The sequence below is a fragment of the Seriola aureovittata genome, chromosome 11 (genome assembly GCF_021018895.1).
Source record: "Seriola aureovittata isolate HTS-2021-v1 ecotype China chromosome 11, ASM2101889v1, whole genome shotgun sequence".
In the NCBI taxonomy this organism is placed as follows: Eukaryota; Metazoa; Chordata; class Actinopteri; order Carangiformes; family Carangidae; genus Seriola; species Seriola aureovittata.
The window spans coordinates 18,680,708-18,698,743 of NC_079374.1; the positions used below are offsets into that span (position 1 = coordinate 18,680,708).

The 18,036-nt window shown below is 38.9% G+C and overlaps 3 protein-coding genes across 6 annotated transcripts; 2 read left to right on the forward strand and 1 right to left on the reverse strand.

Moving 5' to 3' along the window:
• Positions 1 to 984: 984 nt before the first annotated feature.
• On the forward strand, positions 985 to 3,772 carry LOC130177145 (ADP-ribosylation factor-like protein 6). The gene is made up of 7 exons (XM_056388609.1): positions 985 to 1,107; positions 1,477 to 1,538; positions 1,694 to 1,762; positions 1,853 to 1,947; positions 2,228 to 2,357; positions 2,986 to 3,041; positions 3,570 to 3,772. Exons 1-7 carry the CDS (start codon positions 985 to 987, stop codon positions 3,593 to 3,595), a joined length of 561 nt encoding a protein of 186 aa, XP_056244584.1. The 3' UTR covers positions 3,596 to 3,772.
• LOC130177143 (F-box only protein 47-like) lies at positions 1,804 to 11,055 on the reverse strand. Of its 2 annotated transcripts, XR_008828971.1 has the most exons (11): positions 10,869 to 11,055; positions 10,153 to 10,314; positions 9,925 to 10,001; positions 9,160 to 9,234; positions 8,727 to 8,835; positions 8,157 to 8,330; positions 7,661 to 7,810; positions 7,210 to 7,352; positions 5,820 to 5,979; positions 4,512 to 4,737; positions 1,804 to 2,067 (listed from the first exon to the last, which is right to left on the reverse strand). XR_008828971.1 is itself a non-coding variant. In XM_056388605.1 (10 exons), the coding sequence occupies exons 1-10, from the start codon at positions 11,053 to 11,055 to the stop codon at positions 4,637 to 4,639; spliced, it is 1,338 nt and encodes a 445-aa protein (XP_056244580.1). In that variant the 3' UTR covers positions 3,992 to 4,636. The 2 variants fall into 2 exon arrangements, 1 of the variants encoding a protein (XP_056244580.1); XM_056388605.1 differs by lacking the exon at positions 1,804 to 2,067 and having other exon boundaries at positions 3,992 to 4,737.
• A 119-nt stretch (positions 11,056 to 11,174) lies between these two features.
• Positions 11,175 to 17,024, forward strand: LOC130177144 (claudin-14-like). Of its 3 annotated transcripts, none has more exons than XM_056388606.1 (5): positions 11,175 to 11,257; positions 12,488 to 12,712; positions 13,197 to 13,347; positions 14,791 to 15,052; positions 15,822 to 17,024. In XM_056388606.1, the coding sequence occupies exons 4-5, from the start codon at positions 14,819 to 14,821 to the stop codon at positions 16,326 to 16,328; spliced, it is 741 nt and encodes a 246-aa protein (XP_056244581.1). In that variant the 5' UTR covers positions 11,175 to 11,257; positions 12,488 to 12,712; positions 13,197 to 13,347; positions 14,791 to 14,818; the 3' UTR covers positions 16,329 to 17,024. The 3 variants fall into 3 exon arrangements, with proteins under 3 accessions (XP_056244581.1, XP_056244582.1, XP_056244583.1); XM_056388607.1 differs by having other exon boundaries at positions 13,287 to 13,347; XM_056388608.1 differs by lacking the exons at positions 11,175 to 11,257; positions 12,488 to 12,712; positions 13,197 to 13,347 and adding an exon at positions 14,173 to 14,340.
• Positions 17,025 to 18,036: the final 1,012 nt, after the last annotated feature.

The window sequence follows — 18,036 nt, forward strand, 5'->3', positions numbered from 1 at the left end:
CTGTTGGTTTTAGTGGTAAAATGAAGGAGAAACTTCACCTGCATTGCACTCAACATGTCATTTACCACTACATCACTGGATCAGAGTGTTCCCTACTTGTACACAGAGTCAATGCTGCCTGCAACCGCGGCCCCATCTCACCTCACCTCACTGAAGACGGACACCTAGCAGACGTCCGCTCAGGAGATAAATCTTTATTTAAAAAGTTGGCCCCAATGCCTGAAGTATATATATATAGTACATATGTTTATAAGTCCTTCACAAAGATGTAAAAATTAAATTTGATGTTATTATTGTCAGGTTTATTTAACTTTCATCACCTTTTTCAACTTGGCAACTTCTATAAAATTGTACGCGTAACTCATAACCAAAAGATGGAGCTGTTGGACCATTGTCCATCTCCAGAGCTGCCATGTGAAAAGCCCAAATTGAATTCCTGCAGTTATTATGCCAATTTAACCTTAGAAGAGAAATTCAAGGAAATTCCTACACATGTCCCATTCTAGTTCAACTTCCAGGGCTTCTAATATGTTGGCATATGAGTTTATTTTGACCTTTGCCTGTTTCTTGTTTTGCCATGACATTTGTACTTGCATTTGAGCGTGTTGTTTCTTATTTGTTATAGATTTACTAAACCACTCTGCAACAGATGGATTGAACCAGAGAGGGTAGGTGCTTTAGGGTAATAAATCAAATGCACCAGGATAGTGGGGGACTAGGAAGTTCCATACGCCGTGATCAGGTCACTGGGTGGTTCGCAAAGCTTAATTCGCCTTAATAGGATTACCTGTCACAAGCTGGGATGCCCAGGCGGCATCTTGACACTATTCTCAGCAAGTGGTAACACACTATTCACGGCAATGTTTGTCATCAGTGTTTGCTTTTTATGACATTTTGCAAATCTAGTGCATTTAATTACTAGTCATCAGACCATCTATGGGGTGATGTGTTAAAAATTTAATGGTGTAGAGGTAATTGAGTCTAATGGGGCTGCTGGATAAACTGTCAGGCTGGCTCGGCCTGAGGAAGAAAGAGGTTAATGTTTTGTGTTTGGGACTGGACAACAGCGGCAAAACCACCATCATCAACCAACTGAAGCCAACTAATGTAAGTACATGACACTGGGCTTCATTGTGAGTGTATTTTAATGTTTTGTTAAAACGATGATTGTTGAACTTTGTGTGTGTAGTCCTGACATGTGGGTACACCGATTTGTTATCCACATTCCTGTGCCATATGCTAATTTGAGATAAATCTTATGAAAGGCCTGTCAAAAAATCCTTTATTTCACTGCAATCACTCATTGATTGCTTGTTTTCAGCATTCGAATCATTTAGGCCCATTCTCAGAAGACTGGAAACATGTTAGTCAGGTAAAGCCCACATCATACTTTCCTTATAGTGTTTCCTTGTTGACATACTTTTGCCATTACTTGTCTGTTTTTGTATGTTTGTGTTTGTGTGTGGGTGCATGCAGACGCAGGCACAAGAAATAGTCCCAACAATTGGCTTCAACATTGAAAAGTTCAAGAGTTCAAGGTAGACGTCTATAGCCCTTTATAATGTCTTTTGTTTTTATTAGTTTTAGTACCAGCTAGTACTAGTTTACAGGAATGAAAGTAAAAATGTCAAGTGCAGCAGTACGTATCATTCTGAGCTGATCTCCCTCTCACTCTCTCCCCCTCTGTATGCAGCCTGTCCTTCACAGTGTTTGATATGTCTGGGCAAAGCCGATACAGAAACCTATGGGAGCATTACTACAAGTATGAAACACACAATATGCCTGTATTAATGCCACAGTATTAGTTTATTATGAATGTGTGAATTATAACATCTTCTCTTGTCCTCCTCAGAGAAAGCCATGCCATCATATTTGTCATTGACAGCGGTGACAAACTGAGAATGGTTGTTGCCAAAGAGGAGCTGGATACTCTTCTGAACCATGAAGGTACAGTTTATCCAGGCTGACGTGTTTACAATATCTGCAGGATTCGGTTTAACAAGATATATGGCATCAAATTGGACTGTTATAAAACATTAGGCATGTTTCAGGGTTCATATTGTCCATCTGTGAAATAAAGGGGAAAAATATTAAATTGTATTAAATACTCTGTATATATGGTCACAGGTTGACTGTATATGCCAATATCAGTATTACTCTCTAATTGGATCAACTGCATTAATAAAATATTATTTGCTTATTATTATCTTGCTGTCTTATTATCCAGATATCCGCAGCAAAAGAATACCAGTATTGTTCTTTGCTAACAAGATAGATCTGCGGGATGCCATGTCCTCTGTCAAGGTCTCACAGATGTTGTGTTTGGAGAACATCAAAGACAAACCCTGGCACATCTGGTAATATATCTGTCAAATTTCTCTGGATCCACACTTTCAATTCAAAGCTCAAATATTTAGCTATTTATTTCTTCTGTTTTCGCAGTCTTACTGTACAGTTGTAAGAGTCCTGCTGTAGCATTCATGTGACCACATTATTGCAAAATATACCCTGGTGAGGAGTCTCTAAGGAAAGGCAGAGAAAGTCAACAACCTCCAGAGTCATTGTTAAGTTATTTGCTACAGGAATCATTCAAGTATTTGGCAGCTTTGAAGGAAGTGTGTTAGATTATCTGAACTCAGCCAAGCCCTGTCACTTCCCCATCTACAATGTTTAGTGCTTCCAGATTTACAGCTTAGAGTCTTAAACAGAGACAATAAGGTGACCTGGTGTGTTTACTCTCTGGTTACTTCCTGGGTCTTTTTCATGGCTCATAGGTTAAACATTATTCTGAGGCACAGCGACATGCAGTTATTCCAAAGCCAGGCTCCTTCCTATACATGTTTTCCTCCCTGTTTACTCATTAGACAGATGGAAAGCATTTGGATTAAGAGCTAGAAAGCTTTAAACATCCAAGATCCAAGAAAAGTCATGAAAAAGTGAGTGTGTGCCACAAAGAGATTAACTCCTGACATCTTATTTCTTCAGTGCCAGCAATGCTATCAAGGGAGAGGGCCTACAGGAAGGGTTGGACTGGCTACAAGGTAATGTGTCTTTTTAGTACATTTCATAAAACTGTCACACTTAAGGCCAAAAGAGAAAAGAGGGCACAGAATTTTGACATCAATGTTCAAATGCTGTCTGCATCCTGTCTACCACCCTTATTAAGACATATCTTTTTTCCCCACTTATAGAACAAATTGCACAGTAAGTATCATCGTGCCGTAAATGTGAGGTGATTGTGTTGGTAGATTATATCTCAGCTTTCCCAGAAACATAAGACTATATGTAACACTAAAGGGAAAAAAAAAATTAAGTAATATTAAACATAATTCTAATATTAAACCTAACCTCCCCAACAAAAAATAATCCCATCCAAATGGAGCTCTTGTGTGGTATATACTGTAGTACTTGTCCAGTTTGAATGTAAAGCTCTTGCTGCAAAAATCAGATCTGTTTTTCAATTCATGAAAAGTTAATGTTTAGTGTAAGTTTTTTTTTTTTTTTTTTGTCTCAACCTGTATCCAAACACGTAGAAACAACAGCATTCTTCTGTTTTTTTCTCCTGCCAGATCATATCAAAACAATGAATACATGAATGACTGAAATGCCTGTGACCATGGATGCACTTTGGAGGTGGTAACTGGATCTTGGAGTACTCATCACACTTGATGTTGTAGGCCTTAAACTTCAATGTCAAATAGACTAGTACTTCCTGTGCATGCTATGAATTTGACGCCATGTTTCTTTAAAAAAATAAAATAAAATAAAAATTTGCTTATAGTATAACTTATATGACCACTCTGTTTAAGTCTCAAGTTTAAAGCTCACAGTGGTACTTTCCTTTGTAACACATCACTAAAACAAATGAGAATGCAGTCTGAATACAATTATTTTAAATTTTAAATATCCTTAATATCACTTCTCTTCACATTATTATTAAGACAATTTTTATCTGAAACAGCTTATTTTTTATTCCACGATGCAGGCTTTACTAATTCCATCCAATAATTTTTTTTTTTTTTTTTTTTTGGAAAATGCTGTCAGTGCTGAACATTTTTCTACCTGGAGGGTGATAAAAACTTGCTGTTTGCTGAGTGCACACTGTTCCACAAAAATATAAACAGATGTGTAAATGAAGACAAATTAGAATTGAAAATACCAATTTAATGAATTATTCAATAACAATGTAAATATTGAATGCCAACTACCCAGAGGTTCAATGTGAATAAATAAATAGTGTCACATAAAAATTGTTACTTTTAATGAATAAATATTAAATACTCTTTATGAAAAATAACATCCAAGCTGGTTTAAGAGGAGCAATATTTGAGGGAAATATAAAACTTGCATAAATAACCATGCTGTTTAGTCAGAGTAGTTAAACATCTCTATTTTCAACCAGCAAATAAAATGTTTTGATAGCGTATAGTGAACTGTCAACCAAATTCATCCTCAGACTTCCCTGAACTTTCAAAGCTACCATGACAGCACTTCCCATGTTCAAGTCTTACTGTTGTTGTAGAGGTCCATCAATTTCTTTCACTCTTTAGTTACTCCCTTTCATTACTGGCGCTTATTTCTTCCCCGACTCTTCTTCCTTTTCTCCATATCTTGTCACATTTAATCTGCATTAGTCCTATTTCAGGAACATGTGGAGGAATTTAGTGTGGAAGCGAGCACTGGAGTCCAGGAGGATACACAGGGTCTGGAAAGTCTCGCTGTCTTCAAGGTGGTTCCCTGGAACGCATTATAATGGCGTTATTGACTTTTTATATAGATTTTAGTATGTGCCTCTCCAGGACTCTAGAAACTAAAACAGTGAATGAGAAGGGAATATTACTCTGTGTGGTTCAACTGTTCACAGCTCAGAGGCACATTTAACCTGTGGTGAGGGTCACAAGTGGGCATTGCTTAGCTGTGAAAGGTCACCAGCCAAAAGGGAATCAGTGGTCTAGAGAATACAACTTTCACAAATACAATACATGTTCAATATGTGGGCGTAGTGATAGGAATTCCATCTTCCATCTTCACTCTACAATAAACACTTTTTTAATGCTATTCCCCAATCTATTGTCACTCACTGTGACAACAACCCACTTAAAACGAACTGATTGTATTAGCACTGAGTTAAACAATGTAATGAATGGGGCTCTCCACTTATGTTATTGGCATAACATGGGCAAGAAATAAAAGGATGGATGCAATCAGAGGCAAATGAAGGTTTGCTCTAGGTGGAAAGATTGAGACAAAACACATCCACTTGAGCTGAAAGCATTTTCGATATAATAAAGAAAAATAAGGAGTTCCAAGTAAATGCCGTCTGTCTGAGCTGTCACTCACACTCACACACACACACACACACACACACACACACACACACACACACACAGACAGACACACACACACACGTACACACAAGTACACAGCCACCCTTCAACACACAAACTTTCAAAAAAGCTCCTCCACACTGCAGGGAAAATCATTTTCTCTATGACAACTCAGACATACAGTATATACAATATTTTATCTCTATACATAGTATGTAATATATTCATTTTATCATTGTACATCGCACCATCTGTAAATCTTATCCGCTCAACCCCCATTTATATTGTTTTATGTTAACCGTTAAGATCCTGTTATGATTGCAATATCCAAATATTGTGGTATTATATTACTTGGTGCAAAGAACCAGTGTCCCCACAGATTCATATTATCATATTATCTAATTTGTCAAGGATGTATTTTGGGTTTAAAGACAAAACCTAAGAACTTTATTGAATAAAGTTTATAGTCTAAAAAAAACTGCTGCGACTTACCTGCTACAGAAAACTCAAAGAACTCCCTGGTTATTTCAGAAAACATGTTCTCCACTTCTCGGATGAAGCAGAACCTTTCAGGAGCCGTGCTGTAGACCTTGCAGATCTGTTGTACCAACTTCACCGCCCACTTCATGTGATAGCCGTCCTTCTCACACACCTGAGGGCGAAGCCATACCAAACTGAAAACTGAACAAATAGGCCTTTTTCACAGCACAAATTTTATTTATTTTTTAATTTATAAAAATATGTCTGTTTTTTGACAATTAACTAACATGGCTAACTGTGACTGTAAGTCAGAATGAAAATGTCTAATTTGTCAAGAAACTCTCAATCAGAGAAATGAAGCATGTAATAAAATCAGGTTGTGAGAAACAATCACACACATTTTTAATAGAGAGAAGATCCCCTCTCCATGATGATATCAACCAGGTGGCAACATCTGGGACTGAAAAATCAAGAAAACAAAGTCCCCAAAAAATTCAATTCTTCGAAGGGGCTGGCTCCAAAAGTGAGTCAATCCCCATAGACTGCCATGTTAAAATGCACAACTTTACAGCAGAAATAGACATATTTACAGCCTGCTACAAAAAATGATTTGTCTCTATAGCTAGACAACTGTACGGGGGTGATTTTTTTATATAACTCACCCATTTATATTTTAAGCATAAAGTTATGCATAGTTGAGGGTATGGGCACTTTGTTGGGGAGCGTATGTTTGCCACAAACCGGCATGCACCGAACTCTCGGCTCCACACACGCCCCCACCTCTTTGCCCATTATGGGATTAGCCAGGAGTTAGGCGGAGTCAGGCAACACCAAGATGGTGACAACGGCACAGCCCACTCTGAGTTTCAAAACCGCTCTCTAGAAACCTATGGGTGACGTCACAGATTCTACATCCATCTATATTTACAGTCTATGATATCAACCAGCCTGCTTTGCAATTTTTGAAGAGCAATACTCTTTGAATTGAAGCTGCTATGGCATCCCTATGAGGAGGTAAAAGAGGAACTCATAAAAATCAGCACCATGGACAGCACAAGTGCCCAGAGATGACAGTTAGGTAAACTTAGGCAGATAAAAATTTGATATATTCAGAAATGAGCAGGCGTTGCAAAATGAGTCACAACGACCACGGAGAGCATAAGTGATGATTCATTTCACAGTCTGCCTCGAACTATTCCTGGATGCACACCTATCCTGAATCTATGTTTAATCTGTTTAGACTGTACAGTAACTACGTAGTCTAACTGCATTTTATCAAATCAGAAAAGGGCAACGCTGGCCAATATCTGCTTCTAAATTAAAAGCCAATAATGACCCAATATACCTGACAAACCCTAATGAGACTCTATACAGCTGATGATAGAATAACCAGTACTCTCACCAGTATGATGTAGACGATGAGTCTGGAGATCTCAAGGAGTCGTCCTTTCAGGGCCTTGCTGACCAGAACAGTGTAGCAGAGACTGCTACCACACAGCACCAAGAGACGAGCCACGTTCTCCACATGCCATGGCTGAGGAATAACTGCACATAGTGAAGAGAACAACCAAGTATTTCAAACAGTTCATTTAAGCACCAATATTAATTTTCAGTTTAATATATTGAAATGTTTAAAAGTGGTTTTGATTTGATATAATGACATGAGCCAAGGCTATGAATCATGTATCTGAAGATTTCCAAGTAAACTGGTGACTGCCAGATCAATCAATGCTTGATTTTGAGTTTTCAGGGCATTTAATTAATATTACAGACTATAAGACTACTCCATAGACTCTGTGTCTATCTGGAGGTCTGCGACATGAAAACATTTGAGTACCAATGAAGTATGTTACCAATGAGCTCCTCCAGGATTGCCAGCATTGAGTCGGTGGTCCAGCCTTTGACTGTCAGTTTGCCGAAAAGCAGGAGGATGGCCCTGGCCAGGTCCCACAGAGCGCTGTGAGGCTGCCCCCTGTCCACCAGATCCTGCCAACCTAGAGTGCCTGCTTGTAGAGAGAAACTCACTCACTTCCTGTGTCTCTCCACTACCACATAAATAATACACAATACAACTAATTTCTATGCTTTGATTCCAACTATGTGTGGTTGCTCAAACTGATTTGACAATTGTACATTGTGCATTTTAATCAAATTTCCACATATTTGAACATAAATTATCAACTATGGCCAAAATGGTAGCAGCCATTATTTGCTGCCATTATGTTATGTTTCAGGGTAATACTCACCACTAACCTACTGGACTGGAAAAGGACAGTCACAGGCTGATCATGATCTCAGGGTGAGTGTAGACAAAAATTATAATAATATAGTAAATAAAAGTTATATTACCCTCAGGAAGCAGGGGTCCAAAGAGGATGAACAGTAAGTGTGCCTGGCTGACCATGGGCCAAGGCTTCAGGAGTTGTATTAGCCAGAACTGACACTCTGGCTGGTTCGACCATGGGTCCAACAGAACCTGACGACAGAAAAGACGGAGCTGCAGCTCCTGGTACCACCTCACCCCTGACGAGCAAACATACAGACAAGGAATTTAGCATGTTTTTTGTATCCTGCTTCTTGATACTTCCACAAAGCTAAACCGTAAAAGGCCCAGAGTTACTAAGAGACTGACTAGTTAGTCACCTCACTTTACACCTCTGCACTGCTATTAGCTTACTCTCTACTGATTTTGTAACAATTCAGATTTAAACTAACTCAGGTAATCATGCACGTCACTATCTCCACCACCATGGATCTGAGCAAGAGAGAGTGAATGAATAATCTATGAGGATTTCAGACTGGACAAAGTTGGTTTAACAGGGACTGATATCCTCCATGACAGATTATTTTCTATATAACACTTTGGCTTTTTCCTCTTCTACATGCAGCTGTATTTTCCCTTCCACACATGAAACACACCTGGTTTTGCAGTGATAACTGCCTCAATTTTTTGCAGCAGGTTTGTGACATCACACAGGAAGTTGAACACTCTGTGGCACTCCAACTCATCCCACCCTGCAATAAGTGTCTGTAAAGAAACCAGCATGACATTAGCTAATATTTTTTTATTTCATAACTTCATTATTTCATATGGTCCTGCTAAGACACAGGGCAAGTTTTCATGTGTCTGGTTTGTCTGCACTTCAGCATGTCACTTTACTAGGCTGTAACCACAGGGGGTGGATGTTTATGAACAAATATTTTAAAAGAGGAGGATCTCTGAAAGCTCGTTTAAGTAATGGAATCTGCATGTAATTACATTGTGTTTATCCACTCTTAGCTGTAATTGATTTGTGATTTCCTTTAATTACATTCAATGATCAATTTAATACACAGTTTCTGAGTCCCTCACCTGGAGGAAGACACCATAGGCGGAAAAGCCAATGCAGTCTGGAGTTAGACACTGCTCCAACATGAAGCAGGGAGTCTATAACAGATCAATAGGACAACTTTCAATACTATCTGTTACCACCAATAAGAAGATGGAACTATATATTAACTAGGTGACAATTACAATGTAGGCTTGTGCAATAGTCACATTTCATATAATGTAATATGGGAAATTAAGACCATCTTTATTAACACTTTTACAGCTCACTAAACAGTAAAAACTAACCAATTTAGCTTTTTCATGACAAGTCATAAAAAACAAATAGTGCAGCCCATTTGATAAATAAACTCATTTAGCCTGGTGTAATAATTTTGTTTGCTGTGTTGGCATGCATGATCTTCCTGCACAGCAAATGACCAATTAGGTAACTAATATGTTAAAAGTTGATGTGAAGCAAAAAGATACTCATAGCCTTTCTGTCCAGCTGAAACAACAGATACAAATTGCACAATATATCTGATGAAAGTATGTACCACTAATGTAAATTATATGAAAATAATATGACATGAAAATGAAAACTATATTGCAAAAATCAGAAATATTTTGATACTTTATTGTTCCTCCCAACTAAATATTCAAAATGAATTAGCAAACTCGCAAACCAGAAAACATACTCCTCTGCTCTCTTTCTCTGTCCCCTAATCCTATCAAGACAAAAGAGACTAAAGCATTTAACACATCACAGTGTTCTGTTCTTGCTTGTCATCTCACCTTCCCATTTATTACCTGTGAAAACCTGCTGAAGATAAACTTTAACCTCTCCTTTGTTGGTAGCAAAAGAGTACATCTCTTGAGCAACAAACCTGACAGTCAACACAAAAGCACATTATCAAGTTAAAAAAATGACAAATTCTTCGCTCTCCTATCCTTTCACTCCAAAGAGTGGCTTATCCTTAGTGCTGTGTGGTGATCATACAAAACAAAATATTCAGCAAAATATAAATTGCTGCTTACCCAGGTTTCTGTAGTGTTCAATAGTGGAGCTCTGCTCAGGGAAAGTTGAGTGGTGAAAGCTCTGGACAATCATTTTATTCTTCCAGGCCAGGGTGGAGATGTAGTCCACGACATGTCTAGTGATTTCTTTGGACACCATGCTAAACACACTGATCTCCAGCACTGACAAACACAAAAATTTTCATTCATATTACTGCATGTTTCTCAGTGAACCTACTAAAGTGCAATATCTACACTGAAGCAGAGGTTTAATTGAAGAGATGGATATTATTTTTAGTACAAATATGCTAAATCTGCTTTTTAGTATGCTGTGTAAACTGCATATGCTATGCAAAACTCTATTCTAAGATATTTATTCACAGTCTTTCAAATTAACATAAACACATTTGATGTTACCATTAATTAATGTACAAAACTGGAATTAAATATATATGTGTGTGTGTGTCTTTGTGCGTGCGTGCGTGCTGAAAAATAAAACACTGTATTCTTGAATGTATGCATTCTTAATCCCAAATCACATGGAAGTTGCAAAAATGCAGCTTCTTTACATGCCTAGATATGTCATGTATCATGTGTGTAGAGAATGTCACACCACTCTTGACTCTGACCTTGGCCAATTTTAATAAAATTAAAGCCAGGCTGCTGGTTGTCTTACCTACTTTTCATTGGGTAAGTTGAGCTGAGTTTATGTTATAGGCCTAGCCAATAACACTTACCGGACAGTTTGTCGAGGATCATGTCAAACACCTCTGATGGGAGCCTGTGGAAGAAGCTGGTGCTGGGTATACACTGGCTGCGTGTCATGATGGTCCTTGCTGGAGGAAGGGTCCTTTTGTATTGCTGAGACTTGTGTGTCAGTGGGTGCCTCCGAACATTTCTGTGGACTTTCCTCACCATGTCCATCAACACTGAGTTGCCTGCATTAAAAAGGATAAAGAACGTTTGACCTGGAGATGAAAGAAACTGTGAAGCTGACCTAGTTACAACCAAAGATACTCTACAACAGTTTCACTTTTCTGTCTGGTTTAGGGAAACCGACTTTGCTAACTCACAAGCTAACCTAGCTAGCGTTAGCTAAACTGAACTCGTGACAAAGTATTGCTAGGTAAGTTGTGACTTTATAAACGTTTCCGTTTATGTAGCCAATGAAAGAAACATACATTTAATAGGAATACAAGCTAATGTTAAAAGTAGCTTACCAATACCATTAACTTATGGGCAGTTAATGTCAGATGTAAAGGAAAAGTCAGCTGAGTGTTAGCTTGCCTTAATGTCTTTGATGACTCCGTCACAACGGCGCGAAATAAACAATAGTAAAGTAAACTGAAGTGTCCAAGTAAAGACGCATATCTAGCATGTTTCATCTTTGCGCTAAGAAAATAACAAAAGAAATGGTGAAAACATTGAATTTGCCAGGTAATGTTTAACTTAAACCTTGAGGCAAATGTAGCCATTGTCAGTATTGGCCCAAAGCAATGGAACACTACCGATTGATATCAGAGGCCAGCTCACTAAGTGTTTTTAAAAGAAGCCTCAAAACTTATTTCTTTACTTTAGCCTGTAACTAGCTCTGAAATTTTGCACTTTGCGCCACATTTATGCACTGCTCAGCATTTCTTTTAAATGTCTGCCTATGTGATTATTTATTATTTTATCCATTATTCTATCTCATTTTACATCAATGTTTTTAATGTTTTTCATTTTAGATCAGTGTTTTTAACAATGTTTTATGTTCATTTTGTATTTTTTTTCATGTGAAGCACTTGGTGCATGTCATTTCTTTGTTGTAAAGCACTTTGCAACATTTATTGTATGAAAGGTGCTATACAAACAAAGTGTATTATTATTATTAGTATTATTATTATTATCATTATTATTATTAAATGTAGTAGTAATAGTATTAGTATTTTCCTCTGACTGTCTACCAAAACATGTATTTGATAAAAGTGCATATAGTTACATTTCATTCCAGCTTTTTTCCCATAACTCCCATCATTGCTCCACCCAGCCAAAACCTGAGCAGAGGTTCAATCAGCCAGAATTACCACAACACCTGTGTGGGTGTGCAGGGCCTGTCAGTTGTACTAGTGTTGTGTGTATCTACATACATCATGTTAAGAAGGTTTGTGTAATACAGACAAGATTGCAACTTTTCAGACCTTTGAACACATAAAAAAACATTTAAAAAAAGGAAGGCCTGTACTACACTGTCGACATGGTTGTGTTACCCTCCAGCAGTGTGCAACAAACCAGCTATGCTCAGCTGCTAATCACAGGATTATTCAGCTTAACTAAGACTATTAAGTGTTCCACATTCAAATGGCGTCTCCCACAGGCAGACCTTGGAGAGGATCATCCCTTCACTATAGGGCTCTTACAGCGAGCTGAATACTACATGAGGGACCCAGGGGAAGGGCCAGGAAAATGCTTTTGTATACCAACAGGATGTCATGGTGGGTTCGGGCACAGAGGGAGAGAGCGATAAGCAAGAAGATGGACTTAGAAGATGGACCCAGGATAAAACCGCAGTTTTGAATGACCTCACCTGGCTTGTCATACAGTATGTGACACATTACCATCAAGTACAGTTTGGCTGTCAGCTTTACAGTGTTGGTTTGGTGCATCATTGCTTTTACTGTTTAAATTCCTACTGACTGTATTTAATTAGTATAAATGATTTTCTATAAGTTAGATATGAGTTGATAGGCTGATTATGAAATTATCTATTCATTATTCTTTTCATTTCATATTTCATTATGTATTATGCACAGATGTGGAGATGCAGAGAGCTGAATTATTGAGACTAAAGCAGCACAACCAGTGAGAACAATATCTCTTCTGTCTGTCTCTGCTCTGCCTCCAATAGTTGACATCCGCCCTGTTTATCTGTGCGGAGCAACAAGCCAGCAGCAGTACTGTCTCTCATGTCATCACTGACATGGTGCTGCTGACGCTGACAGGGATAATGCCGATGATAATATCTGGCCAGTCACATATTTGACAGTCCTGCAGCACACACACATTTTACTTGTCTGTTAAAACAGAAACAGAGACAGAAGGAGCTGGTCAGTGTGGAATCAATGCCAGTGACCCTATTTATCTGGAGCTTCTCCAAATACATCTCTGTCACTTAGGACAAGTGTGCAGTCTGGACACCTGTGACCATGGCTCTGTAGTCCTCATGTAACCTTGTTGGTGAGTATTCAAATGTTGTTTTTACTAAGTATTTAAAATGTGGAAGGTTAAGCAGCAGTCCATGTACAGTGTTTCACAGTGTAGAGACTGCTGTCTCCATTTGGTCAGGATGCAGTGGTTAGTGACTAAACTCAGCTTTGTGGGCAAACAAACGTGAAAAAAGATGCTTGTCACTTGTCACATGTTGCTTTGCTTTTGTTCCATTTGCTTACTTTTTATGCTTTCACTGTAGTCAATCATTAATTAAGCACAATGACGCTTATATCTCCGATATTTAAGAGGCCCCAACAGCACCAGGTCTAACACTGAACAATAATCAGGCTTTATAAACAGCCTCTGTTCTCTGAGGAAGTCAAAACAATGGGGCTGTATAAGCACAGTTTGTCTTCTCTGGATTGAAATTTAAAGCCAGTCTGTTTTAGTCATGTTGGCACAATGAGCAATTTTGAATTTAAGGAGTATTATCTGTCCATTTATTTAACACTGTATTTTTTAGAGACGTGGTTTGTCATTGTTCTAAAACTTTGTCGGTTCATTATTGAGGATCTTTTCACCTAGAGGATATTATGTTCAAAACGTTGAGAAGGAACAAAAGTAAATGCTTAACTACCAATGGCTTTCTTATTTTCTAACTGTGAGGGAGGGTGGAATTTTTACTGCTATGTGTGTCAAACTTGTGCTAGATGATCTCAAATCATAGAGTAAATTGATGATAATAGAATTCTTCCAATTATTACAACAACGGTCACGAATATCCCTCAACTCCACAGTTTAGGGCCCAGTTCTGTGATCAAGTCATTCAGTCCCACTCTCTCAAATACCCTGCAGAGCTGTGAAAAATTTCAAAGTTAGTGGTTTATAACACTGCTCTCAGCTTGGGCAGTTTCTGTAAATGTTTAATTTCCTCTCTCCCTCTCTCCTTTCCTGAGGGGTGGCAGAAAGCTTAACAAATAGACTGCTGTGGTTTGCCCTCCAGAGGAGAGCGTTAAACAGGTGAAGCTGAACACTGCTCTCATTAGTTACAGATGCAGTCATCTGCCACTCACCAGAGACTGATGCCATAATACTGAAAGTTTCCACAGCTATTTCTGAATGCACTCCAGAGACACTTAAGGAATGGCTCAGACGCTGTGACTGGAAGTTAGCTCAGTGGAATTTACTGTACTGCTGGGGACCATGCAGATAACAGGAGGAATCCAGCCACATCTTCAGCCTGGGGGACTCTAGTTTTGTTCCAAAAGTGCTTCTTTTTCATGTGGTTACATATATTTAAAGAAGTTTTTTTGAGTTGACACTCCTATTGTTTCATATGTAACCTCTGAATTCAGTGTACTTTCGTGAGCCCGATGAGTGACAAGCACTTTTGAGACATCCAGATGCTGTTAATTGTCTCCTAGTGTGTATACAAGCTCATCAACTGTGGCTGTAACTTTGTATTCGCAGTTTTAGCACCTGTCCGAGTGAAACAATCATGGCCAGCATGGCAGTTCAGCTCCTTGGATTCTTCTTAGGGCTGTTGGGACTTGTGGGAACTGTAGTTTCAACTCTGCTCCCCCACTGGCGCAGCACAGCCTATGTGGGCTCGAACATCATCACAGCCACCGCCTACATGAAAGGCCTGTGGATGGAGTGTGTATGGCACAGCACTGGCATTTACCAATGTGAGCTGTACAGATCTCTACTAGCACTGCCACGAGACCTGCAGGTATTACACACATACAATTTAGCAACTTACTGTACTGCATCTATCTTTCTGTATGTTACCATGAGAAAAGCTGCAATGACCGGAACCAAATTGCCATATATTTTGATAATCTATTAATTGTTTCAGTCATTTTTCAAGAAAAGTGCCTATCATTCTCTGGTTTGAGCCTCTTAAATGTGAGGATTTACTGCTTTTGCCTGTTTTAGATCATTGTAAAGTGAATGTTATTGGGATTTGAACTGTTGGTTGCCCAGATTAATAGGTGGAAGGTCAGGTATTTTAGTGAATCTAAGAGAATTACTTTTAAGTGTAAATTGTGTGCTATTTGCCAATAAGAGCTCAGGATCCAGAATAAAGTCTTAAAAGAATGATTTACACTTTAATGCAATCCCACTATACTGTACAAACTGTTTGATATTAATTAACCAGTGGTTTGATTGATTGCCAAGTACTGTAGCTGCTAGAGGACAGAGTGCAGTTTACGGCTAAAGACTATAAGAATACAATTTTAAGATTGGATTTAGTTCCTTATTGACCGCACTACTGTATGTGTGAAGACAAAAACAATTGCAAAATTTGTAATATTTTTCTCTCAAATAGTTGAGGGAACACTTTGACTTCATTAAACCCTTATATGTACAAAATTGTTGGTGATGAAAGTGAGAGTATATGAAGCACCGTGATTGTACCAAATAAGAAATACTTACCAAATATAACAGGAGGGTTAGTCCCAACATTAACAGTGCTTGTCTATTCTCCTCCAAATTAGGCAGCCCGGGCGCTCATGGTGCTCTCCTGCATCACCTCAGTCCTGGCATCTGTAGTGTCTGCGATGGGGATGAAATGTACCCGCTTTGCCCGTGGCTCGTTGATCAAGTCTCCGTTGGCGATGAGTGGGGGGATTTGTTTCCTCTGTGCTGGTCTTCTCTGCCTGGTCACAGTGTCCTGGACCACCAACGATGTCATAATGGAATTCTACGACCCCTTCCTTCCCAGCGGGATGAAATATGAGATCGGCCTGGCCGTATACCTCGGCTACGCCTCGGCCTGCCTCAGCCTGAGCGGAGGACTGGTGCTGTGCTGGAGCAGTAGGGGTGCCACGTCACAGAGTCCCCCCCATACGCAGAGGAATCAACCATCATCACCTCCCCCTTGCTTCTACAACATATATACCCCTGCTCCACTCTACAAGCCCCCAGAGGCGCTAAAGGACAATCACGCTCCCTCACTTTGCTCCCTTTCCAGCAGCGGCTACAGGCTCAATAACTATGTCTAAAACTGGGGGAGACACTAACATGGTAACTGTGAGGCTACAAGATCTGCGTATGAATGAAACTGATACTGAACGGTTCAAAACAGTCAATTGACCACATCTCCAACTTATTTTTAATACCTCTCCAAGTATTTGCACCTCCTCCATACCCATAAAACAAGATGGAAAAGGGAAAAGGAAGAACCAGTGTCCTACAATCCTATATTTGACCAAATATCAGTTGCCATATTTGAAAGGATATCACGACTTGACAAACTCCCAAACCCCTTGCTTCAAACTTCATTGTGATCAGATCTTAGGTTACATTATGGTGGTTCCTAGCAAAACTGGGAACCACTGTGTGTGTAAGAGAAGTGAGAAAATAAAACCTGCTGCTACGTACCTGAAGGACCAGAAGATGGCAACATTTTCCTGAAAATAGTCACAGAAGCGACTGCATGAATCAGTTTCCACACTCTCATTGTATCACTCATGTTAATAAATGACCAGTTGTTCTGTCACATCCTTATTGGAGAACACTTTTTAGCTGGGATTAACTCTTTGAAAATGACAATACAAATGCACCGTTACTTTTATAAACAAACATATTGTACTTAATATCTGTAGTCACTGTCTATAAATCATTTTCAAGTTGACAAAAATATACGATTAATGCATTTCTAATCATTTAAATATAATTGATATAATAAAAATACTTTATAAATGCTCAAAAATTGTTGTCTTCACTGGCCCTAGTAGATATGTTGACTTTTCAAAGTAGCAACACAGCTCTGACTTATAACAGTAGTTGATGGCTATTAACAGTATTAGCTCCACCTGTTCCTTACCTGCTTTGACAAGTCAAAATACGGAAAGAGGCCTTTTGAAAATCTGTGAGGATGAGGTGGCTACGTGCTTCTATTTGACCTAAAATACAGAGATGACTGGCATCAAAACTGGACTGTTAACAGTTTAACACAAAGGAAACCCTGCAGTGGTTAAGTGCACCAGACTTGCTGGTGGTCAGTTTATATCCTCAATATATGCTGCAAAGTGTGTCTTGTCTCATATCCCTCACACAGACTTGAGTAAAACTTGAAAAGGCCACTAGATGGCGACAAATGTATTTGAGAAGGTAGCCTTCAGTAAGAGCCAGCTGTCTTGTATTCACTTAGATATAGCATAAGCTATCTATTGGTTGACATTTAGCACCCCTAAGAATAGAGCTAACATACAGTCTGAGTCGTTAAACCATATGTGTGAAATGGAAATGATTATCACCAGGTGGCTGCTTAATATGAAGTTACTCCTCTGAAGCTCTCCAGGCTGTCTGCCTATAACTACCTGTAACACTGTGGCTTATTTGTTAGAAAACTCTCCAATTATAGCTGCCCTGTCTGGCAGCCTGTCAGCCGCACACACACACACACACACACACACACACTCAATTAGAGGACATGTCACAATTCAAGTCCCTTTTCTCATTTCCAGCAGTCGGACGAGTCAACATCTTCGTTTACATCAAGGAGCAAAATGACTATATATATTTATGGTGAAGAATGAAAAATGAATTTATTTTGAAATTCAAGAAAGAAAACTGCTTGTTATACTATTTCCCATGGGAACCATACTGTTAAAGGTATGACACTGAGTGAGTAAAATGTAATTATATTTTCAAATGGCAACATACCAAAGCAAATGGCCAATTTTAATAAGGCCACACACTAAACTC